Source organism: Geotrypetes seraphini, chromosome 13 (genome assembly GCF_902459505.1).
Source record: "Geotrypetes seraphini chromosome 13, aGeoSer1.1, whole genome shotgun sequence".
NCBI lineage: Eukaryota > Metazoa > Chordata > Amphibia > Gymnophiona > Dermophiidae > Geotrypetes > Geotrypetes seraphini.
The window spans coordinates 79,617,154-79,643,381 of NC_047096.1; the positions used below are offsets into that span (position 1 = coordinate 79,617,154).

The 26,228-nt window shown below is 44.6% G+C and overlaps 2 protein-coding genes across 15 annotated transcripts in view; one reads left to right on the forward strand and one right to left on the reverse strand.

Annotated features, from left to right (window-relative positions):
- Positions 1-18,860, reverse strand: part of CBX1 (chromobox 1) — an 80,965-nt gene extending 62,105 nt beyond the window's left edge. For 3 of the 7 annotated variants that reach the window (XM_033917473.1, XM_033917468.1, XM_033917467.1), the window contains exon 1: positions 17,783-18,284. The gene's annotated coding sequence lies outside the window, so the exon portion shown is untranslated. Of the gene's footprint in view, positions 1-17,782; positions 18,285-18,347; positions 18,528-18,762 lie in introns of those variants that run through there. The other 4 variants (XM_033917471.1, XM_033917472.1, XM_033917470.1 and 1 more) reach the window with 4 other exon arrangements.
- Positions 17,327-26,228, forward strand: part of SNX11 (sorting nexin 11) — a 33,519-nt gene continuing 24,617 nt past the window's right edge. Inside the window, exon 1 of one of the 8 annotated variants that reach the window (XM_033917457.1) lies at positions 17,327-17,405. In XM_033917457.1, the coding sequence (XP_033773348.1) occupies positions 17,382-17,405 (24 nt within the window). In that variant the 5' untranslated portion in view covers positions 17,327-17,381. The other 7 variants (XM_033917465.1, XM_033917459.1, XM_033917463.1 and 4 more) reach the window with 7 other exon arrangements.

Consider the following 26,228-nt stretch of genomic DNA (forward strand, 5'->3'; position numbering starts at 1 on the left):
GCCAAACCCTCACATAAGCCCAAGAGGTGAAAGCCTCCGGGACCCCAAGAAAGTTGAGATCACTTTATCTGAATACCCCTTCTTACCTAGGCGACCCCTTTCAAGAGACAAAAGGGACCCAGATCGAACATTGGAATGGGACCTTGAGTTAGAAGGTCGTCCAAGAGAGACAGAGGAAGAGGATCCACCACCAGATGCCTTACCAGATCTGCATACCACGGTCGTCGAGGCCAATCCACAGCCACCAGAATCACGAGGCCCGGATGGCGAATTTTGCAGAGAAGAACTCTGCCCACTAATAGCCACGGAGGGAACACATACAACAGCCCTTCCGTTGGCCATGGTTGAACCAGAGCATCCAGGCCCTAGGCCTGACCGTCTCTGCGATGACTGAAGAAGCGGGGTGTTTTGGCATTGACATTTGTGGCCATCAGGTCCATGAGGGGCTGACCCCAAGACTGCACTATCAACTGAAAAGCCACCAGGCTGAGAAACTACTCTCCGGGATCTAGCACGTGATGACTGAGGAAGTCCGCTTGAACATTCTCCACTCCGGCTATGTGGGAAGGTGATATTTCTTGAAGGTGTGACTCCGCCCAGACCATGAGCACAGTCGCCACCTGTACCCCAAAGTGCTCCTGGTGCCCCCCTGATGATTGACATAGGTCACCGCCTTGGCACTTTCCGACAGTACCCTGACTGACTTGCCCATCAGAAAGGACTGGAAGGCTAGCAACGCCAGACGGATGGCTCTGGTCTCTAAGACATTGATTGACCAAGAAGCCCCCTCCATGGGGCAGGTGCCCTGAGCTGAGTGACCTAGACACTGAGCTCCCCAACCGAGAAGACTGGCATCTGTGAGCAGCAGCGTCCACTGCAGCTGATCCAGACTCGCCCCTTGTACAAAATGGGGGGGGGGGGGTCTGGAGCCTCCAACAAAGACTGCTCCGAGCTAAGCCCAGAAGCGGAACTGGGTGATCCAGACTGTGCCTCTGAGGCGACCACCTCCGAAAAAGAGCATACTGAAGAGGATGCATGTGGGCCCGCAACCACCTCACTACATCGAGGAAAGCTGCCATCGACCCCAAGACTTGGAGGAAATCCTGTGCCCAAGGACACTGGCACGGCATAAGCAGGCGAATCTGAGATTGCAATTTGCTTACCCGGGCCTCCGGAAGGAAGACCTTCCCAAGGAGGTGTTGAACAGCAAGCCTAGATACTCCACACGCTAAGAGGGAGACAGCTGGCTCTTGGCAAGGTTGACTACCCATCCCAGTGACTGCAAAAACTCCACCACCCGAGCCGTGACCCGGGTGCTCTCCTGTAACGACTTCATTCGAATCAACTAGTCGTCCAGGTAGGGAAGAACTAGAATGCCCTCTTTGCGCAATGCCGCTGCAACGACCACCATTACCTTGGTGAACGTCCGCGAAGCTGTGGCCAGACCGAAGGGAAGTGCACAGAACTGATAATGTTGCCCCAAGATCGCAAAGTGCAGGAAGCGATGATGGGAAGCCCGAATAGGAATGTGCAAGTAGGCCTCGGTCAGATCTAGAGAGGTCAGAAACTCCCCTGGCTGAACTGCCAGAATCACAGACCGCAGAGTTTCCATACGGAAGGAGGGCACGTGAAGAGCCTTGTTGACCCTCTTCAAATCCAGGATGGGCCGAAAAGTCCCTTCTCGCTTTGGCACCACAAAGTAAATCAAGTACCAATCTGTGCCCCACTCCCGCGGGGGAACTGGAATCACCACGTGGAGATCCAACAATCTTTGAAGGATCTGGCGAAAGGCTTGCTGCTTCCACGCCATCTGCGAGGGAGAAGCGAGAAACTAGTCTGGTAAGGAATGGGCAAATTCCAGAGCATAACCATCCTGAATCACCTCCAGAACCCACTGATTGGATGTGATGTCTGCCCACTTTGGATAAAAATCCCTCAGCCGGACGCATACCGGAACCAAGACGAGCGACGGCAAGGAGTCATTGGCCAGGACGGGCGGCAGGGGACCCGGCGGGGGCACTACCCGCACCCTGGCTAGCCCCACGAAGGAACTGCATGCGCTGGAAGAACCTGCCTCTAGAGAGCCTAGGGAACTGAAAAGAGGCAGCCCCACGACCAGGGTGGAAAAGGCGGAAAACACACCCACGAGCAGTGCCACCTCGAGCCAGCGGCCTAGGCTTATCCTCAGGCAAACAAGGCACTTTAGAATCAGTAAGAGTCTGGATCAACCTGTCCAGGTCCTCACCAAACAAGAAAGATCCCTTAAAAGGAAACTTTGTTAACTTAGTTTTGGACGCTGAGTCCGCTGACCAAAAGCAAAGCCACTGCAAACGCCAAAGACTTGGCAGAAGCTCGCAAGAGGTCTTACATGGCATCTGAAAGATAAGAAGCACTCAATTCAATCTTTGCCACTTTGCGCTTGAGAATTCCCAATCCTCAGTTTTACAGTCAAGGATATGCTCGGCCCAGCAAAAACACGCCTGAGCCACCAGCCCGCCACACATCGCCGCTTGGACCGCCAGAGCTGTCATATTAAAACTCTGTTTAAGGAGGGACTCCAACTTCCGCTCCTCCTGGTCCTTCAAGGCCATACCGCCCTCAACAGGCACGGTATGCCTTTTAGAGATGGCCAAGACCACCGCGTCCACTACAGGCAACTTCAGAGTGTCCCTATCCCCTTCAGGAATGGGATACAGGCGGGCCATGGAGTACGCAAAATGAAAGGGAACTTCCGGCACCTGCCACTGTGTGAGCATAATATCCCAAATATCCTGATGCATAGGAAAAGAGTGGGAAGCAGAGCGGATCCCCTTAAGCAAGGAGTCCACCATAAGTGGGGGCTTTGACACAGTATCCTCAAAGTGCAAAACCAAGGACACCTGAAGAAGTAACTCATGAAGCTCTTTCTGCTGAAAAATGCGCACCACAGATGCATCTTCGCCAGCTAGGGGGTGCTCGAACCCCTCGCTGGCGGAAACCGACCCCCCCAAGAGGATCCTGGAAATCTCCCCAAGGGTCCAGCTCCTCATTAATAACATCTTGCTGCTCTAGGTAAAAATCCTCATCCCAAGAGACCCTCGGGCGTTTGGACGAGATAGGAGTAGAGGGAGGCAAAACCACCGCTGTGTGGGGCTGCACCGGGCAAGATGTTGAGGGCAATCCCCCCCCTTCCCGAGTGGACCCAGATCCTCCAGCCACCAGCACATAAGCTTTATAAAGTGCTAACATTAATTCAGGGGGGAAAACCCCTGGCGGCCCCAAGGGACTCCCTGCCCTAGCAGGGGACCCTGCCATATCTTCCCTGTATTTCCAGAACAAGGAGAAGGTCACCTGAGGTAACTGAGATGAAGGAGGAGGTTCCCGCTGAAATTGGACCTGAAACCACCAAAATCGGAGCTCCTGTAGCCTGCCGCATCTGAAAAGCCTGGGACATTCCTGAAGCTAAGGCCGAAGAACCGACCGACGCGAAAAGGGAATCCCCAGCCGTTCCGGCAGCAAGGGAATCCTTTTCTCCCTGACCGTTGGCAGCTGGGGAACCTGCTGTGTGGGCGTCGGGGGAAGCCCAGGCTTCCCCATGATCCAAAGCAGACTCACGAAGTATGTGGTGAGGTGCCCTGGTGGCCGGCATTCACTGCCAATGAGGCTAACCCACCGCTCCAACCTGCACAACATTTGCACAGGCCAGCCGCGAGTACCTCACGTCTGGAGCACAATGAGCATTTTTTACCTTAAAAATAAAAGTGCTCATTGTGCTGAAAAGCACCCTAGCTGAAAGAAAAGTGCTGTTTAGATGAGAAACTATAGTAAAAAGGCAATTTTAAAGGGAAATGAGTCCTTTAGACCGGCACACCTCAGTATTTTGTCTTTTTTTTTTTACAGAACAAAGTCCACGGCTCTCAAAGCTGGAGGGCTGACCAACCAGGGGGCCAGGCTGCCGGCTGAGGCACCTCTACAAAAATATGGGGAGGTGGAGGAAGGGATCCAGCACGAGACCCACCGGGTTTAACACCCCCGAGGTCAGACGGATCCCCAAACAGAACCCGTCCAAGCTCTATCCAGCACAAAAGGGGAACCCAGGAATCCAAAACAAAATTCCAACAGTACTAAGAGGGGAGCCAATCTAGTCTTACCTACCTGCTATGGAGACTGAAACAGACTGAGTTGCTGGAAAGATTCTAGCCTGATATACAAGTTTGTGCTCAGTCTCCACCTGCTGGTAGTAATGAGGCATATAACCCATTCTTAAGGACTATACCAGTCTACCAAGCGATACAGAATGTTGGTTTTAAAAAAAGTTGTACACTTCCCCCTTCCAATTCACGGTTTTATGACTCATAATTTTGATTTGCGATTTCCTAAAACTGGAATCACCCCACCTCCTTCCCGCCTCCCTGATCTCACCGGACATTACCTGATGGTCTAGCGGTCTTTTGGGGCAGGAGCGATCTTCCTACCTCCTGCCCCGTACAGATCACTCATCCAAAATGGCTGCTGTGAGTTCCCATTGGAGTCTCGAAAGTCGACCCAAACGTTATTTGCAAATTTTCAGTATTTGCGGGCCAGCTCTGCTCCTAACCTCCGTGAATATTGAGGGAAGAGTATATTGCATTAGACCGAACAGTACTGTTTCTACAACTGTACCGTATTACATTGTATTCGGTGTGTTTTTGGTTGAATAAAAGTTTTATTGCATTTGATTACCGTATTTCTCCACATATAGGCCGCCCCTCTGCTTAGGCTGTAGAAAAGGGCGGCCTATGTTTAAAAACCGGAAAATAAGCTGCCCCATGGTATTAGCCATGGCTTATCTTCCTGTACCTCCTTTGCCTTTTCCATTCATCCCCCCTACCCCCGGTACCTTTTCGTAAGCTCCCTCTCTGGTGTGCGGCTCGGGTCTCCAGCGGTGCAGGCAGCCATGATCTTTTCGGCATCCGGCCGTCTCTTCCGCACCACCCGCTGAATGGCCTACGTCAGCTCTCACGGGACTCGCAAGAACTGACCTCAACCACTCAGCAAGCGGTGTGGGGGACAGGCCGGATGCTGAAGAGATTGCGGCTGCCCCGCACTGCTAGAGACCCAAGCCATGTGCCAGCGAGGGGGGCTTACGAAAAAGGTACCGGGGGTGGGGGGGGGGATGATTAAAATTTTTTATCTAGGTCATCCCATTTAACTAGGCCACGCCCCATATACAGGTTTGTAAAACCCATGTATAGGCCGCGGCCTATATATGGGGAAATATGGTTCAGCGTATTGTAATTTTTCATGACTAACAAGTGGTACTTCTATTAAGCGTAGGTGGTGTCCCGGTCCGAAGGGCGTGCACTTAAGCGGAGTCAACTGTATATGACCTGATAGTAGGTATATGTGGTTGTAATATCTTGTCTAACAAAATAGACAAAGGCTAAAGCACTGAATTTCTAGTCGACACTATTGGGCAGCCAGGCGGGTTAGAAATGTCTTTATGGCTCTTAGGAATAAAGTATAAATACGGTATTTGAGGATTTTGACTAATAAGAAAGGAACGCTCCCTTCTGGGTAATCATCTCGCTTTTTTGTGCTGGAGAAACTAGATCTTTGATTACTTGTTGCAGTCTAGCTAAAGGATTGAGGGACCCAGAAGAGACCCTTCAGCATCAGGCCCTGTGATGCTGCATAGAGAATGACACGGTGGCTGTTACCCGCGGCTAGCCGCGGGTAAACCACCATAACAGTGAGGAAAAACCTGTGTCCACTGTGGCTACGGGGACAAGGCCATTCACCGCCCCGTGGAGCGGCAAATGGCCTTGTCCCCGCAGTTAAGGGAGGGAACGCACGCGGTCACCTATTGCGCTCCCTCCCTCCTTACTGCCGCCGCCGAGTTGAAACAGCATCCTTTCTCCCTCCCTGCCCCTTACCTTCGTGGCCGCGAGTCTAAATTGCCTTCTTACAGCAGCGAGCATTGAAGCTGCGTGTGGCTGCCGTAAAGGTCATCTCCGACGCAACCGGAAGTTGCATCAGAGGCGACCTTTACGGCAGCCATATGCAACTACAACGCTCCGGCTGCTGTAAGAAGGCAGTTCAGACATCGCCGGCCACAGGTAAAGGGCAAGGAGGATTGTTGCACCAGGCCTGTTGTCTAGGGGGGGGGGGGGGAAAGCACCATGAAGGTAAGGGGCAGGGAGGAGGAAATGTGGGGTGGAGAAGAAAAGACGCTGTAGGGAAATGGTAAAACAGAGTGGGGAGAAGGACGCTGAAAGCACATGGGGAAGACAGAGGGGGGGAGAAGAACACTGAAAGGACATGGGGAAGACAGAGTGGAAGAAGACGCTGAAGGGAAATGGGGAAGAGAGAGTGGGGAGAAGATGCTGGCAGGGAAGAAGACAGAGATGCCAGACTAAGGGGGGAGCAGAGGGAAGAATATGGGTGCCAGACCAATTTGGAAGGGGGGGGAGAAAGAGAGAGGCTCAGTAACAGAGCAAATGGAAGACGCAGAGAGAAGACACACAGTGGATGGAAGGAATTGAATGAGAAGATGAGGAAAGCAGAAACCAGACGACAAAGGTAGAAAAAAAATTGTATTTCTTTTTTTTCTTCAGGATAAAGAAGTTTATAGTTGTGTTGATAAAAATTTATAAACAATGCCCTGCCAGCTGAACATCTTTCTCCAGTTCAGCAGCCAGAACTTTGATTTATAAGGAAGGAATAAGCTAAATATTGCAGTACTGAGGCTTGTATGGATGTTGCGGGGACGGTGATGGGGTGGTGAATGGGATGGCGGTGATGGTGAAGGGGCAGTGAATGGGATGGCAGTGACGGGGTGGTGAAGGGGACGGTGGGCCGGGAACGGTGCAATGACGGGGACAGATTTTTTTCCCCGTGTCATTCTCTAATGCTGTGTTAAAGGACAAGGCCTGCAAGCAAAAACAGACCAAGGACAAAATGAAATTTATAGAAGCTTCATCTCTGTCTCATAGCTGCTAACCATATCCAAGCAGCAGTGGAGAAATTTCCAAATAAATGCTGGGACATTTCTACAGAAACGCTGGGCATCAGATAAAGGACAAGAGCTACACTAAATGAAGAACAACCTATTGTGACATGGTCCATGGAAAGTCAGTGAAACAGGGTGGTAACTGAGAAAATAACTGATGTCCTGAATACAAGATGTCCTGCACTTACTCACTGACCACAACACTGTCTAAGAAGGAGGGGGGTTTCAGAGAAAGGTAGAGGGCATATCCAGAGGGTCTTGTGTGTCCTAATTATAATTATGGGTCCTCATAGACAATTGTTTTTCCGCTTTTCTTGAATATTGCTGCTTCTACTGTATGACTGTGGCACCTCCCTTATCAGCTTTAAAGTTTTGGTCTCACAAGTTGTTACATTTCTCTTATAGCGTACCACTGACTGATGTTCCTCAATATATCTTAAATCTTTCTCAAGCAGTTTCTTAAATGTACTGATAAATGGCTCCATTGTACCCATTGGAATCGAGGATCTCAGCTTAACAATCAAAATGTCTACCCTACATGATTGTGTTTGAAAAACACTTTAATTTGAAGTTTCCTCAAAAATTTATAAAAGCAATTTGGGTCCGAAATGGATTGTATGTATTTGTTGGAACAAAACCTAATCTTAAATAAAGCACCCACGCTTGATCTTCTGTTATTTGTTGAGAGTAGATATTTTTGAATGATGTGGAGATATTACTTTTTTTCTTTGTGTTGTAATGTGAGTTGCTTGTCCTTTGGGTCATATTGCCTCTGCACGTTCCTCTTCCTCATGTGGGAAAAACCTGTTGGGCTTGTGAAACCCCACTTGATCCAGATTAATCTCATGAACTGGTTCCAAATTCACCAGATGTTTGTGTAAATTCCACTCAAGCTTTTCCCACTGTATCTCTTCCTTTATTCATCCATGTGTACACTTTGTTCTGTATATAATCCCGTCTGTACTTTTGATTTTATTTTGACGTAATGATTCTCTAAATGTACTTATATTTTGTTGTAAATCCTCTGTTTGTTGAATTCATCCGCATTCATATGGAACAACAAGCACAGCATTTAATGCAACGATTAGGAATAATGGAAGATATGAATGAACAATCCGATAATAAAGATTGGCTGAATTTGCTGAATCTACACAAAATATTAATAAGAGCAGAACTCCATGGTAGTACAATGATTCAGTATCTTAAAAAAGGGATGGTTTCTAGAGAGTTGAGAATTATAAAAGAGCCTAAATTATTTCTTAATGATAAAGAGTTTTTGGATAAATGGATTTTACTAAGGTGCGCTAAGCGTTTTAGCACGCTAAATCAACGCATGCACTAACTGCTAACGCGTCCATAGGATAACATGCACGTGTTGGCATTTAGCGCGGGCTAATATTTATCGTGCACTAAAAAATATAGTGTATCTTAGTAAAAGAGGGGGTTAATGTTGCTGATAGTGGAAACAACAGGACACTGGAAACAACAGGACACAGAAGAAATAATGAAAAAAGACATGTTGGAACTGCAAGAAGGTTTACAACAAAAAATCCTGCAGATGAATTCATCAAACAGATGGAGGATTTACAATAAAATAAGTACATTTAGAGAATCATTACATCAAAATAAAATAAAAAAAATATGAACGGGATTATATACAGAACAAAGTGTACTCATAGAAGAACATCAGTCAGAGGTACGCTATAAAAGAAATATAAAAATTTGTGAGACCAAAGCTTTAAAGGATTTAAAATCCATGACTGATGTTATATTTCAAGCTGATAAGGGAGGTGCCACATGCATAAAGTAGAAGCAGCAATATTCAAGAGAAGTGGAAAAACAATCATCTATGAGGATCCATTATCGTAAATTAAAAAAGGATCCTTTAGCTAGACTTCAACAAGTAATCAAAGATCTAATTTCTCCAGCACAGAAAAGCGGAATGATTACCCAGAAGGAGTTCCTTTCTCATTAGTCAAAATCCTCAAACACCGTATACAGTGTTTTAGCGCGTTTTAGCCAGGCAGTCAGTGCCCGGCTGTCATCTCAGAAGGTCACGAATCAATCTGACTGATCGCGAACTTTACTAAGACTCAAAATAAATATTTCGGGTTTTGATACCACAGCTCCTCAGCTGCCTTGCACTAACCAAAGGAAGAGCCAACGCTTAGATTGTTCGTTAACTTTCAACCATGTACCTTTTCTACCGGCCACCACTTCATTTATTGACCAATCTCAGATTGTTGTGCTGGAAAATTTTAGAGAGTCTTGGTTCGCAGGTTTGTTTCTGGAGAAGGCTGGTTTCTTCCCATTGGTCAAGGGTTCGGACGTTGGGTGTGGCCCATGTGGCAGGAACACTTGGATATCATTGGTTTTAGAAGCTATCAGGCGTCTTGAAGAGTACAGGCGTTTGGGTGTGATAGTATAGGGTGTTGGTTAGTGACTCGCGTGTCCCATGCGGATTTAGTGGACGCTCCAAGCAAGACCACTTCAACAGGGGAAGATGCAGTTGCGTCGTCCTTCCAGAGACTTGTCCCTGGCTCCTGGTAGAGAAAATAAGTTAAACTGTAAGTGTGCCTTCCAAGACGGTGGAACGTCCGCAGGAGCATTTTTTGTCGGCCCTGGGAGCGATGAAACTGAGAAGAAGGTCTCTAAGTTTGTGAGTATCCCAACCCTCCTCTCTTTACCGAATTGAGGCATAGTCTTCTCCAAAGCGCTGGCATCGCCTCTTCCCATCACTTTATTGCCTTAATGGTTAAAGCCAACTTGTTAATAGCACGATCTTTTGTGTTCATGATGCCTTAGCACGGGTTGAACAAACTGTTGAGCCCATTTTTTTAGGTCTGAATTGGCAACTTAAACTCTCAATAAAGAAATGTGCGGGAATTATTTAATTTTGTTCCATACTGAAGCCGTTGTTTCTTTTGTTTAGTTTTTTAAAGTTTTGTTTGTGGAGTCCTGTCAATTTTAACTTATTTGCATGTGCTGAGTTTTCTAGTTACTAGGATATGAGTTTTTACTGCTGGTGATATAGCTATAATTAAATGGGCATCTAGGGATAAAATTAAGATGGGGCCCTTATAGTGCCATATTGCTTGTTATAGAGTGAAGACTGTCCTGCTTTCAATGCTTTAGAGAGGGAAAGGGTGTAAGAGTATGTATGGAATTTGGATATGGGAATCTGGAGCAAGATCATGTGTAGAAGGTATTTACGTTAATAATGTATGAGGGTTAGTTTGTGAAATGGGGGAGCTAGGATGCTAGTAGTTATAAGGAAAGGGATGGCAAATAAGACAGAGAATATTACAGTATAAGGTCTCTGTAATGCTGCATGGTGTGACCTCACCTTGAGTATTGCATTTGGTTCTGGTTGTCCTATCTCAAAAATTCTCATAATTAGAAAAAATTCAAAGAATACTCCTAGTGGAATTCTGTACAACTGCACAGCGCAGAATTTGCACAATTTATTTATTTAGATTTATATCCCGTCCTCCCAGTAGCTCAGAACGGTCTACAAGTAAACATACACAATGGAAGTAATTAGACAAATAAGATGTACAATAGGTTTAAATGTTTGGACATACAAGACTGTGCAGTATTTAAATACAAGGGGTATAAGTATAAGCAGTTTAGTTTAGATAAGTCGTTTAGTTTAATATAAGTAGATTAGTTTAGTACAAGTTATTTGAGTTTAGATACAATTTATCTGAGTACAGACTAAGAGAGGACTATACTGAAATTTAGGGAGAAGTTAGACAGGGGAGAGAAGAGAGAGTACAGACTAATTTATCAGAGTATAAACAATTTCTCAGAGTACAGACAATTTATCAGAGTACAGACTAAGAGAGTACAGACATAGAATTCTGCATAGACCTTCTGTTCTGTCCCAACCCACTCTTCGACCAACTGATTGAACCTCCCCCCCCCCCCCCCAATGAGAGCCGAGATACCTGCGAGCCTCCTAAAGAAACAGCAGTGGTGGTAATCAGCTGGCAGAGGCAGCGCTGTGACCAGACTGTTTGCAACCGGCCCCACCAGGGTCTTCTTTCTGCTGCGTCACTTTTTGTAGATAGATGAAATGGCAGAAAGAAGGCCCGGGCATCTGCAAGCAGCCACTTCACAGCACTGCCTCTGCCGGCTGGCCACTACCGTTACTGCTGCCTTGGGAGGCCTGCAGGTATATCAGCTCTCTGTGGGGGGGGGGGGGGGGGGTTCGATAGGAGAGATGCCAGACCTGCATGGAGACATGGATGCTAGACTGAAGGGGGGGGGGGGAAGAGAGGAAGGGACATGGATGCTAGGCCCACAGGGAGAGGAAGGGACATGGATGCTAGGCCCACAGGGAGAGGAAGGGAATATTTTTAAAACAAATAAGAGGAAATATATTTTTCACTCAAATAATAGTTAAGCTCGAATGCATTGCCAGAAGATGTGATAACAACGGTTAACGTAGAAGGGTTTAAAAAAGGTTTGGACAAGATCCTGGAGGAAAGGTCCATAGTCTGCTATAGAGACAGACCTGGGGGAAGTCACTGCTTGCCCTGGGATCAGTAGCATAGAATGTTGCTGCTATTTCGGTTTCTGCCAGGTATTTGTGACCTGGATTGGCCACTGTTGGAAAAAGTATACTGGGCTAGACGAGCCATTGATTTGACCTAATTTGGCTGTTATACATGGGGTTTCTGGGGCAGTAATATAGTGGAGTTTTTTTGAGATGGGCTAAGTATGTGTTAGGGACAAAAAAGGTGCTAGCATGTACAGGTATGCAGCAAGACATGAGTTGGTGGATGGGTTACGTTTAAGGAGGGTGTTTAGGAGAGTGTTGTGGGAAAGGAGAGGGTATTTGAGGTGGATGTGCAAATAAGGCGTAAGGCGTGGAGTATAGAGTTGGAAAAAAGAATCTCCTATCCCCCAGGGTAAAGCTTTTCAGCCTGTTGCATTAAATGATGAGTCATAGGAACTGAAACAAATCTCTGAAAATCTGGAAGATGTAATGAGGCAATTTGACACGCTAAAGAGCAGCAAATCACCTGGACCAGCTAGTATACATCCCATAGTACACTTCTCCCTCCATATTTGTGGGATATGGGCAGAGCCTGCCTGCCAATATGGAAAAAAATAGCAAATTTTAGGGCCGACTGACCCACCCCCGCCTCCCTCCTGGACCTCTCTACACTGAATAACGTGCTGAATAAAGCAGCATTATCAACAGTTCTTGTGCTGTAACTGCCTTTTTATGCTACCCCTAAATTGAGATCAAGTGGCTAAAAAGAAACAGCCAGCAATACCTGATACCTGAGCATTGGAAAATAATTAATAATAAAAATAGTGCACATTTAATTTTTCCCACCACCAAATTTCCCCACCTGGCTACTTTTTCATGCCACCTGGCAGGAAAAATTTTCTGGGGAGAACACTGGTATATATACTGTACTTTATTCCTAAGATCCAAAAAGACATTTCTAACCCACCCGACCGCCCAATAGTGTCGACTAGAAATTCAGTTCTTGAACCTTTATCTATTTTGTTAGACAATATATTACAACCACATAAATCTACTATCAAGTCATATATACAAGATACCTATCTATATTAGCGGAACTGAAAATTTCTCAAACACACATTATTTTGGCTATCATGGATGTTACAGTCTTTATACCAACATACCACAGGGCAAGGCGCTTGAGATTTTAGAAGAAATTCTGGACAATTGCATGTTTACCCTTAGAATTTTCACTCAATTTCGGATGGAACTGGCTAAATTTGTGATTACCGAAAATTATTTTTCGGATGAGTACTATCAACAAATACACAGTGTGGCTATGGGGGCCACTGTAGCTCCAACTATTGCCAATTTATATATGGCAAAATTTGAAGAAACTTGCATACATCCTGAGTCTCAATTTCAGCATGTTGCATTATGAAAACACTATGTATTTCAGTTGATTATCGTCTTTTAGAATTTTTCTGACATCAAAGTATGATTTAAAGCTTGCTTGTATTTCTGAACTGATTGAATCTGTGCTCTATCCCTATTATAACTAGGACGATTAACGATGTTGTTTAGACATGTCTATGTTATTTGTGATAATCGCACACAATAGCAGAGAAGTTATGGTTGGCAGCTGCAAGCTGACCAGAAAGTACAGCACAGCACAGTGAGGCTCTTTTTTTTTTTTGGAAAGAAGAAAATGCAGAGCCCTTGGAAAACCCCTCAATCCACTGGAGGGGAGGGTGGAGAAGGGACCTGGGGGGGGGGGGGGGGGCTCAGGTATAGCTCCCAAAGCTGGCACCGCTCTGCCAAACATCCCTTTCTATCTTAAGAGAAATATTCTCAACAGAAAAAATGAAAAATCCACAGAATTTCACCAGGCACAGCCAGAATCCAGGAGCTATATGGATAGCGACTAACCCCCTGCTGGGAGATAGAGCATACAACTAAAGAGCATACTGGATATACAGGAGGTATGCCAACCTATAAGACCACCTGTTAATCAGTTTCTCTATTTCCACCTGCTGGTTGATGTATGCTATCCCACTAGTCTCTGGATTCATCTGCTGCTGCGCTAAGGAACGTATGATTTAAAGGTTGCTTGTATTTCTGAACTGATTGAATTTGTGCTCTATCCCTATTATAACTAGGATGATTACCAATGTTGTTTAGACATGTCTATGTTATTTGTGATAATCGGAGGGAAACAAGATTTTATATATGTGGTATGGAAACTGCATAGTTGTATGCAATATATAAATTTTTTAATAAATAAATAATAATTTTTTTTTCATTTGGTTTGTTACAATTCGCTACTTGAATTCCATTTATCTTAATTTGAAATTTGAATTGACCTACCATTCTACGGAAATTAATTTCTTGAATAGTCATATAATATGGGAAAAGGATCACTTTGAAACAACTCTATATCATAAAACAGTAGATTGCAACAACTATTTAAGATTTCAGCCATATGGCCTTAAGAAGAACTTGCCAATTAGCCAATTTCTGTGGATCCATAGAATATATTCCTCTGATAAGGAATTTGAGGTACAAGCAAAAATATTTCATAGATTTCTTCAAAGAGGTTATTCTTGAAAAACTATTCATAATGTTTGGCAGAAAACAAGATATGCACAATGGCAACTATTATTACAGTATCAAAGACCAAAGGATGACAATAAATTGGTGTGTGTGTTACCTTATTCAGTGTATTATCAACACTGGCATGCATTTATAACTACATTCGTGTTTTCGAGAACATCCAGTAATAGCATACACGAGAGGAAGTAACATTGGAGAACTATTAAATATTCAAAGGAAACAAGATTTTAGGGAGAATGAAGCTAGCCAACAAGTATGGATCTTGCCAGTGGTGTAAAATTAGCTAAGACAGGAATGAATTGGAGAGATCCACAAATGGGATTCAGGATTCATATAATAAAATCAGGGAATTGTAATACCAACAATGTAGTATATGCCATTCAACCAGTGTATGTTGGCAGGAGTAGCAGAGTAATTAAAGTGAGAGTTACAGAACATAAATCTAAGATCCACACTAAGAGTGACGAAGCCTTAGTCTCACTTTGGATAGCTGATTCCCATACTTTGAAAGACTTGAGATGGTGGATCTTGGAAGTTGTGGAAAAAGGGAGGTTGGGTGGTGATATACACAAAAGGTTAAATTATAAGGAACAATTTTGGATGTTTATTGAAAGCAGTAGAACCCGGCGGGTTAAATAAAGAAATTGAGTGGATGACATTACTCTGAGCTGTAGCAAGATCATTGGATAACAATTTCATGGAACTATGACATTGAGAAAGCTTTTTTAAAAAACACCACAGCCATATTTTAACTTCAGTATTAGGAAAGAATCTCAATAGAGCTACTACAGAGGTATGTGCTGAATAAATGAACAAATTATTAAATAATTAAGTAGAATTTTTGTATAACTACCAATATATTTTATACTTTTATGGGGGATTTGCCTTGAAACAGCCCATTAAGGTCAAAATATGAATTTGTGTTTCCTGCTAGTACCCCCAATGCATCTTCAAAGATAAGTGCTCTAAAAAATTAGTCATGTTAAAAAATTCACATGAGTTATTAAAATATATAGTTTTTGCAAAGAATAGAAAACAGAGTGATGAAAAACTGAAGTTCCTGTACTAAGTTGCATTGAGCAGTATACTATCAGTATACCTCTGATGGTCCGAAGATATATAATGGCTAAAGTAGGCAAAGTCTTCTTTATCAAAAACAAGCACAACAGTCAAAACTGAAGACTAATATAAAGCAAAGTTCTTGCTCATATCGCTATACCGCTCTCAGAGACCTGTGAAGGTTAAACACAGCTGTGTTCTAAAACCACTTTGACAGGTGATAGATATCATTCATTGAGCCGGTATGTATATGTTGTATATTTTTGTGCAAATTACTGCAACCAACTATACAGCTCCTATAAAGTGCAACGTGTAATAAATATTTAAAACGTATATGAAAAATATGTATCAAAAATTTTTTTATTTAAACATTGCACTTATCTCATATAAGCTGGTTCGTAGTTAACGAATGGCTAAACGCCCTACGGGACCCGTTTCACCATGTGTATAGGCTTCTTCAGGGGTCATATCATTGAAAAAGTGCGGCGTGAATTACGTCTGCACATGAAATGGCCAGCGCCATTTTTTCATGTGCAGACGTAATTCACGCCGCACTTTTTCAATGATATGACCCCTGAAGAAGCCTATACACATGGTGAAACGGGTCCCGTAGGGCGTTTAGCCATTCGTTAACTACGAACCAGCTTATATGAGATAAGTGCAATGTTTAAATAAAAAAATTTTTGATACATATTTTTCATATACGTTTTAAATATTTATTACACGTTGCACTTTATAGGAGCTGTATAGTTGGTTGCAGTAATTTGCACAAAAATATACAACATATACATACCGGCTCAATGAATGATATCTATCACCTGTCAAAGTGGTTTTAGAACACAGCTGTGTTTAACCTTCACAGGTCTCTGAGAGCGGTATAGCGATATGAGTAAGAACTTTGCTTTATATTAGTCTTCAGTTTTGACTGTTGTGCCGAAGATATATAAGCCTAATTTAGGTGAAAGTGGTATGCCTATGTGATTTAGTTGGGATAATTGCATATAATTAAAGAAATACATTAATCTATGTGCTTTAACTACTAATCCAGTTTTACAGTGCAAACATTTTTGAACATGTAAAAATCACTGAGGTTGGCATGCTATAAAGTCTGAAATTTCACTATGTTTAAAGGCACTCATTGCACTCAGCAAATAAAAGTAGATAGTAACAGCATAGCCAGATCTCAGTTTTTAGGGTGGACACAACACACACATTTCTTCTCTGCCCACCACTTCCATTCTTGAAATAAAAATTAATACCTTGGTTGTTAACGACACTGGCACTGCCCCCACTACACATGCTCAGTTCAACCAGCACTTCTCCCCCCCCCCCCCATGCACACATGTGCCAATTCAACTGAGCATGCATGGGAGGGGGAGTGCTGGCATTGGCAGCTGGAAATATGCTGCTGACTGCCCCAGGGCTAAGATTGCTCAGAGAGACTCCAAAGAAGATTTTTCAGCTGGTGGGGCCCAGGGATCCCTGCCAGCTACACTAATGATCCAGGTGGGTCACTGGTAGCTAGAAACAACAAATAACACTGTTAAAATTTCACACTGAAATTCTAAGTGGATGCTGAGAAAACAGCAAAATATGGGTTACTTTTTACTGGCATCACCCAACGACATGTACATAAAGTCATAACTATCCCCAAAAAGGGATAAGAGAGAAAATGGCTTTAATCTTCCATGAAATCTAATAAGAGCAGATGGATAGGCAGAAGAACCATTTCAGAATAAAAAGTAGAAAGGGTTGTTTCAGGCAATGATAATTAAAATTATATTTATGCTTTTATAGATACATGTCATATTGTAAACATAAGTACATCAAGTCAAAAAGTACTGCATGAAGATGAGCTACCTGAAAGTCATGGGTGGAGGGGGGATTTAAGGAATTAGAATTAGAAAATTAGAATTTGGCATGTTTTAGTTGGGATGGAATAGGATGAGGATTTGGGAGTTACTGTACTTTTGGGAAAAGTCAAAGCATAAGGGTGAATAGGACAGACTGAGGAGCAACCTAACGAAATATTTTGGTACATAAAGGGTGATGAATGCATGAACAGCTTTCTAGTGTGGAAATGGTGGACACAAGATCAGTGTCTGAATTCAACAAAGCCTAGAACAGACTCAGAGCACCTCTGATGGAGAGGGATTGTAGAACTTGGTAGCTGGTATAAATGGGCAGCCTAGTTAAGACTGGTGCTATTTTCTTTGTTTCTACAGCTGTTGGAGATGAGAGATTTTGAGTGGTGTGATGGACAGGAGAGGGGATAAAGAGGTGGGTACTTAAAATTATATTTATGCTTTTATAGATACATGGCATATTGTAAACATAAGTACATCAAGTCAAAAAGTACTGCATGAAGATGAGCTACCTGAAAGTCATGGGTGGAGGGGGGATTTAAGGATAAGGATAAGGATTTGGGGCGTTATAGTTGTAGTTGGTGGATAGAAAGATCTGAGGTTGGAGTAGGGGGAGGGGGTTAGGGATGCTACAGGAGGTTTAATGAGTTAGAGGAAGAGGTGGGGAATTCTATTTGATTGGGAAAAAGAGGGCTCACAGCAGGGGCGGCAACCACGAATGCTCCCAAACAGCATGCTTTCCCGGGCTCTTGCTGCGGGAAAGTGCGGGCCGCGACGAGCCCCAGGCCTCACCTATTACAGCTTTGTAATATTTGAGTGCAGCTGGATTCGAACTCCGCTCCAATATTCGCGCGCTTCTCCGGGCCTCACCACCGCTCGCGCTCCCGCCTCAACCAAACAAAAGAGCTCAACAACCGCTTTCTCCAACAGCTATCAAGACTCAGGCAATGCGCAGGCGTCTAGACGCACAGCGAAGCAGAACCAGGCATAGGGAGAACTGGGTTTTGTAGTTCGTTTGTGTCCCTTGTAAATCCGTACAAGCTGCTGGATCATTTCTAGTTTCAGAAAAATTGACATTTATTGGATTGCATTTTCTTTAAGAACAAACAGAATCTTTCTTAAACCTTATTGTATCTATTTAGAATGTATGTAACCTATCCTGCTTTTTTCCCCCGTAATCTCTTTCCTATGAGTCGTTTCTACTACAATCTGCTTTCACAAAGAATGTCCAACTCTTGACTTAGAAACACAGCTCTACGTTTTAAAATAAATTCCAAATGCAACTGGAAGGGAAAACTTTCTGGAAGTGAATCTTATAACTGGAGTTTTCGTAGAAAGTTTCTCTAAAGCAGCGTACAAGTTTGATATCTGACCAGTTGATCTTTGAATTGTTTAATATGCACCACCGAAATTCGTCTTGGTTTTCAAGTGGGGACCGAAACGTTTAATCAAGACAGGAGGAAGCTAGTACTTCGCCTAGAGCCCCCTAAACATAACTTGCAGCATCAGAACCCTTTGCTCCGGAAGAAAAACCGCTGCATGGAGGGCGAAGGGTTTGTAGGCGAGAGCGCACGCGCAGTTACATGGTTTATAACGTCAGCGACTGCAGTGGGAGCCCGGGATGGGATCTTGGTGCAGATGGATTCAATAGATTGAGTGTTACATAGTCATTGGTGGTTATAACGTTAACCGAAAGGGGTATGGCTTTTATCCAGAAAATCAGCAACGTGTACTTTCTAGATCTAGAACATTGAAAATTGCAATATTCTTACCATAATTGCTAAGTAAAACTGGCGCATGGTGTTAAAGTTTTAGACTGAAATAAATTCCAGAAGAATGGAAAGAAATTTTCAGGCGACCTTCCCCCCCCCCCCTCCCCCCGAAATGTTTGATAAGTCTTGGGCACAGGTATTTGAGGGAGTGGCTTATGATTAGGAGCAGGTGAGAAGCTGGATTTCTTCTAATTTGGGGCAAACCCTGAATTATGATCTTAAGGTAGCGAAAATAGGTGGTAGTACCTCAGTACAGAAGGTTGGTGGGAGGTAATGTAGAACATGTTCGCGTCTGGAGAGTGCACCTTCAAAGGGAAAGATTAGAAGTGCTACGAAAGTAGTACAGACGTAAATATCTAAATATGGATTCGTATATTCTAGAAAAGAAATGAGGATTATGAGATCTACGCTATTCTTTACTCTGAAAATGAGTTGTTTCTTTTGTACAGCAAGAGGTCATAGGCATAGGAACCAGCTCTGGGTGCTTTGAGCACCCCCAATATTGAGCAAACTTCTTAACTGTCAGAAATAATTTTTATTGGGTTTGCCCCTCCCCCCAACAATAGTTTTGAAAAGTTGGTTCCTATGATAGTAGGAGCTACCAGGAATATGTTGAAGCTGATAAGGGTAAAAGAATTGCTTAACAAATATTTCTGTTCAATGCTTATAGAAGAAAGGCTAGGAGTAGAACAGGACACAAATAGGAATGTGTGTAAGGTAGACTTTTTGAAAAGCATCGACCTTTAGACTTTGGAAACTAAAGGTAGACAAAGCAATAGGGACGGATGGGAAACATCCCATATACTGAAGGTACTTGGGGAAGTTCTGGCAGCACTGTCTGGCCTTTTTCATTGCTTCTTTAGAAGCAGGTGCCAAAGTTCTTCACAAGATAAGATATATGAAAGAGAATGGGAACCACAGCTGGTTAATCTAACCTTTGTGATGAGTAAATTAACAAAAGCACTTTTAAAACGGGGTAATAGGGTCTTTCAATTCACTGAATTCCAGAAACCAGAGGTAGTATGGTTCAGATGAATCTAAGTGACCAGAGATCACTAGACTTAATTTCAGCAAAGCTTTTTAATACTTTCACATAAATAATCTTGGGACCCTACTACTATTTATTATTTCTATAGCGCTGAAAGGCGTATGTACATTTTAACATACAAAAGATATTACCTGCTCAGAAGAGTTTACAATCTAACTTAGACAGGACATTTCAGGGTTGGGGATATTATGGTAGAGGAAATGATACAGTGGGTATAGGTATCTAACAGCAGTGAGTGGGAGTTAAGAGTTGAAAGCAGTTTCAAAAAAAGTGGGCCTTTAGCTTGATTTGAACACTGCCAGGGATGAAGCATGACATGTTGATTTAGGCAGCCTGTTCTAGGCATACAGTGCTGCAAGAAAGAAGGGACGGAGTCTGGAGTTGGCAGTGGAAAAGAATGGGCTATAAACTAGTTGAGTGGAGGGCAACAAAGGGTGGTGGTATATGGAGATCACTCAGAGGAAAGGAATATTATCCCAGGACAAGCAGGCAGGTATTCTCACATATGGGTGACATCATCGACAGAGCCTGGATGCGGACGCCTCACAAGCAGATTTGCTTGAAGAAACTCGAAGTTTCGAGATGCCCGCACTGCGCATGCATGAGTGCCTTCCCGTCCAGCGCAGGGCGCGTCTCCTCAGTTCTCAGTTTTCCGCGGAGCTGAGAAGTCCGTCTTTGACTCTGCGTTTAACTTCGTTCCTTTTGTGCCTTTTCTCAACTGCGGTTTGTGTTTTTTTCTTCGCAAATTGCTGATTTTAGTTTATTTTTTTTATTTTAGTTAAAAAAAAAAAAATTTCTTCTTCCGTTCGTTTTCCGGGACAGGCCGCTCGGCCGCAGCCCAAGGGTTTCGATTTTGCGGCGGCTATTTTTCCTTCTATGTCCCGGCCTGCCACGGGCTTCAAGAGGTGTAGCAAGTGTCAGCGTGCGATGTCTCTTATGGACCCTCACGGACGCTGCCTCAAGTGCCTTGAGCCGAAACATCATCCTAGGTCGTGCCTGCCTTGCCAAACACTTCAGCCTCGTGCTTTTAAGCGTCGTTGCATTTTGGTGGACAAGCTCTTCGAGATAGAGTCTTCTAAGGATCCCTCGACTCCCACCGAGGCTCCTTCTGCACCTACTGCTTCCACCTCGAGCCTCATCAGACCTTCGTCGTTTGCAGCAGCTCTTGCTTCAACGTCATCTGCTGTATCTTCCCCTGTTTCTTCAGGTCAGATAGCTCAGCAGTTAGTTCCGCCGGTGGTGATTAAAGTGTCTAAGACTCCCAGGTCAAAGCACACTCACACTATCTCGAAGGAACCTTCAGCCAAAGCAGGTGGTCCGGTTTCAGACGCGGATCCATCCTTGCCTGCTTCTTTCCAGACCATGTTAGAGAAGCAGTTTATTCAGTTCCTTACTAACATGGGACCCAAATTGCTTCCTCTTATCCAGCCTGGGCATTCAGCAGACTCCCGCGAGGTCGAGCCACTTCCTTTGAACTAAGGCCAGGACTGGGCAGACTTGCACGGTCTTTGTCTGTATATTGCCATTTGGTGGAGGATGGGCTGGGGAGAGCTTCAATGGCTGGGAGGGTGTAGATGGGCTGGAGTAGGTTTTAACAGAGATTTCGGCAGTAGGAACCCAAGCACAGTACTGGGTAGAGCTTTGGATTCTTGCCCAGAAATAGCAAAGAAGAAAAAATAAAGAAAAAATAAATTTAAACTGAATCAGGTTGGGCAGACTGGATGGACCATTCGGGTCTTTATCTGCCGTCATCTACTATGTTATTATGTTACTATGTTACTTTGCCCCAGTCTGAACTTACACACTCTTTGCATGGAGCAGAGTCTCTGCAAGTGTCTAGTCTGGCATCCAAGCATGTAAAGCAAGGAGCAGATTCTTTGCGAGTGCCTCGATGAGAATCCTCACACTCTATACAAGGAGCAGAGTCTTTGAGAGTGCATCGAGGTTCCTCCACCAAGCCTCTGGATCTACAGCCTCTAGTCCTATTCATACATCGGCATCGGTTGCCCACGTCTCTAAGGCGAAGTCTCCTCAATCCTCGAGATCTGGTTCCAGACACAGTTCTCACCGACATTCGAGGCCTTCATCGAGGCATCCTTCCAGGCATAGTTCTTCGTCTCACGACAGACCATCTTCCTCGAAGCCTCAATCTACTCCAACCTCGACCAGACCACCAACTCCTCGCTCGAGGTCTCTGATGCCGGACCTCGAGGATGTCCCGGTCTCGATTGCCTCGTCCAAGTCACCAGGTTCCTTTGATGCCTTTTTCCCTGCCGAAGCTTCATCTTCGACATAGGCTGCCTCGACATCCTCGAGTCCTTCTCGAGGCAAAGCGTTGGCAGATCAGCTATCTTTCTCGTCTTTCCTCCGACAGATGGCTGTAGACTTGGATATTCAATTGGATACTGGCTCCAAATTTTCTAAGGAGTATCTCGAAGTCATGCATCTTCCTCAACCTCCGGCAGAGTCTCTTAAGCTTCCACTTCATATGCTTTTGAATCAGACTTTTGGTCGTTGCATGGAAACACCTTTTTCCATACCGGCTGTTCCAGGAAAATTGGACTCTAGGTATAAGACTGTGCATCGCAAAGGGTTTGACAACTCTCAGTTATCTCATCAATCCCTGCTCGTCGAGTCCTCCTTGAAAAGGTCCCATCCTTCCAAGGTTTATGCCACCATCCCTCCTGGAAGGGAAGGCAAAACTATGGACAAATTCGAACGTCACATCTGCCAGAATGCTATGATGTCCTCAATTATAATTTTCAATTCATCACTTACTTTGAATTCCTTATTTCTCTTCTACCAAAGTTTTTGAATTATTTGGATACCCAAATGCATTTTGAGTTTCAGGAAGTCATTGCTTCTTTATTTCAATTACGTCTGCATCTCCTCCAATCATCTTATGATACCTTCGAGTTATCTGCCCGAGTGGCTGCTTGCTCTGTAGCTATGCGTCGTCGTGCCTGGCTTCATACCATTGACATGGACTCTAACCTTCCAGACCACTTGGCTAACATTCCTTATGAGGGCAACGACCTCTTTGATGAATCCATCGAGGCAGCCACCAAGAAATTATCTGACCATGAAAAATCATTTGCTTCTATAGTCAGACCTAAGCCAAAGCCAGCTCCTGCTAAGCCTGCACGCCCTGCTCTTATCTATCAAAGGCATTTTCCTCCAAAGCTGGATCCTTATACTCGCCCTCCTCTGAAAAAAAAGCAACCTCAGAAGCAACAGAAACCCCAACCTTCTGCTGCATCTAAGGCTTCTCAGCCTTTTTGACTGTTTACAACAGAGCATAACCTCCACCATTCTGTCTCTGTCTCCTTTTCCCCCTATAGGAGGTCGTCTCCATCATTTTTACAACCGATGGATGATAATTACATCCGACCTCTGGGTGCTTACCATCATCAGGGAAGGATACTCTTCATTTCACTCAGATTCCACCAGAGCTTCCTCCAAGAGAGTATCCTTCCAATCCATCCCAGACCTCCCTTCTTCAGGAAACTCAAGCTCTGCTTTCTCTCCATGCCATCGAACCAGTTCCCTTGGAACAGCAGAACAGGGGTTTTTACTCCTGTTATTTCCTTGTTCCGAAGAAGACGGGCGATCTGCGGCCCATTCTGGATCTCAGGGCTCTCAAATTTCTAGTCAAAGAAAAGTTTCATATGTTGTCCCTGGCATCTCTTTAGCCCCTTCTCGAGCAGAACAACTGGTTATGCTCTCTGGATCTCAAGGAGGCCTACACTCATATCCCCATTCATCCAGCCTCCTGTCAATACCTCAGATTTCGGGTGGGGAATCTGCATTATCAATACAGAGTACTACCCTTCAGCCTGGCCTCGTCTCCCAGAGTGTTAACCAAGTGGCTGGTAGTGGTAGCGGCAGCTCTCCAAAACCATGGTCTTCAGGTATTTCCCTACCTCGACGACTGGCTCATCAAAGATTCCACATCTGAAGGGATTATTGTAGCGACCCAAAGGACTACCTGGTTCCTACAAAGTTTGGGATTCGAAATCAACAACGTCTGGAAGCTCTTCTTCAACTCTGTCATACAGTGTCTTCCCGCTCTTCCATCTCAGCGAGACACATGATAGTACTTCTGGGTCACATGGCCTCTACAGTACACGTGACTCCTTTTGCCAGACTTCACCTCAGAATTCCTCAGTAGGCCCTGGCATCTCAATGGGCGCAAGTTTGCGACCTTCCTTCTCGACACATTTTAGTCACTCCTTCCTTGAAGAAGTCTCTCCGTTGGTGGATGCTCTCTTCCAATCTTTCCAGAGGCTTGCTTTTTCAAGCACCCCCTCATCAGAAGGTCCTCACGACAGACTCTTCGACCTACGCTTGGGGCACTCATCTCGATGGTTTCCGTACTCAAGGCCACTGGACCAGTACGAATTGTCAATGTCGCATAAATCTGTTGGAACTCAAGAGCGATTTTCAAGGCTCTCAACGCTTTTCAACATCTTCTTTGTGACCAGGTAGTCCTCATCCGGACGGACAACCAAGTCGCCATGTATTATGTCAACAAACAAGGAGGGACGGGATCTGCCTCCCTTTGTCAAGAAGCTCTGAAGGTTTGGGACTGGGCAATCTGCCACAACACCTTCCTCAAAGCTGTCTACATTCAAGGGGCGAAGAATTGCTTGGCGGACAACTTGAGTCCTCACGAATGGACTCTCCATTCCTCGCCTCTTCATCACATTTTTTCACAGTGGGGGACCCCTCAGATAGACCTCTTTGCGGCTCCCCACAACTTCAAACTGCCTCAGTTCTGCTCAGGATATACTCTCCTCACCGCCTCGAGGCAGATGCTTTTCTTCTGGAATGTACGAATCTCTTCCTCTACGCATTCCCTCCATTTCCTCTCATTCTCAAGACTCTGGTCAAGTTGTAGAACGATCATGCCACCATGATTCTAATCGCTCCTCGGTGGCAACGACAACCTTGGTACTCCCTTCTACTTCAACTGAGCACCAGGGTGCCATACCTTCTATCAGTTTTTCCTTCTCTGCTTACACAGAGTCAAGGATCTCTGCTTCATCCCAACCTGCAGTCTCTACACCTGACAGCTTGGTACCTTTCAACGTAACTCCTCTTCAGTTTTCTCAATCTGTAAGAGATGTTTTAGAAGCTTCTAGGAAGCCTACCACTAGACAATGCTATCACCAAAAGTGGACTAGATTTTCTATGTGGTGTTTTTCTCGTAAGGAGCCTCAGCATTCCTCCTTATCTTCTGTTTTGGACTACCTTTTGCACTTATCCAGTTCTGGCCTCAAGACTACATCTATCTGAGTCCATCTCAGTGCAATTGTGGCTTTCCATCAGCCTATTGAAGGGAAACCCCTCTGCTCATCCGGTAGTTTCCAAATTCATGAAAGGACTCTTCAATGTTAAACTTCCTCTCAAACCGTCTCCTGTGGTTTGGGACCTCAATGTTGTCCTTACTCAACTCATGAAGCCTCCATTTGAACCAATTGATAAGGCTCATCTGAAGTTTCTCATAGCCCTCACTTCTGCTCGAAGAGTCAGTGAACTGCAAGCTTTAGTTACTGACCCACCATTCACTATGTTCCATCATGACAAGGTGGTTTTTCATATTCATCCTAAATTCCTACCTAAAGTGGTCTCGGAATTTCATCTCAACCAATCCATCGTACTTCCAGTGTTTTTTCCAAAGCCTCATTCTCATCCTGGAGAATCAGTTCTTCACACTCTGGACTGTAAACGTGCTTTGGCCTTCTACTTGGAACGCACCAAACCACACAGAACTGCTCCTCAATTTTTTGTTTCCTTCGATCCAAATAAGTTGGGCCATCCTATTTCTAAGCGTACCATCTCCAACTGGATGGCGGCTTGTATCTCTTTTTGCTATGCTCAGGCTGGATTACCCCTTCACAATAAAGTCACAGCCCATAAAGTCAGAGCAATGGCAGCTTCAGTAGCTTTCCTCAGATCTACACCTATTGAGGAAATTTGTAGAGCTGCTACTTGGTCCTCGGTTCATACCTTCACTTCTCACTATTGTCCGGATACTTTCTCCAGACGGGATGGACAGTTTGGCCAAACAGTATTACAAAATTTATTCTCCTAAATTGCCAACATTCCCACCATCCAATTCTGGTTAGCTTGGAGGTCACCCATATGTGAGAGTACCTGCCTGCTTGTCCTGGGATAAAGCACAGTTACTTACTGTAACAGGTGTTATCCAGGGACAGCAGGCAGCTATTCTCACAACCCACCCACCTCCCCTGGTTGGCTTCTCTGCTAGCTATCTGAACTGAGGAGACGCGCCCTGCGCTGGGCGGTGCGGGCGACTCGAAACTTTGAGTTTCTTCAAGCAAATCCGCTTGTGAGGCGTCCGCATCCGGGCTCCGTCGATGACGTCACCCATATGTGAGAATAGCTGCCTGCT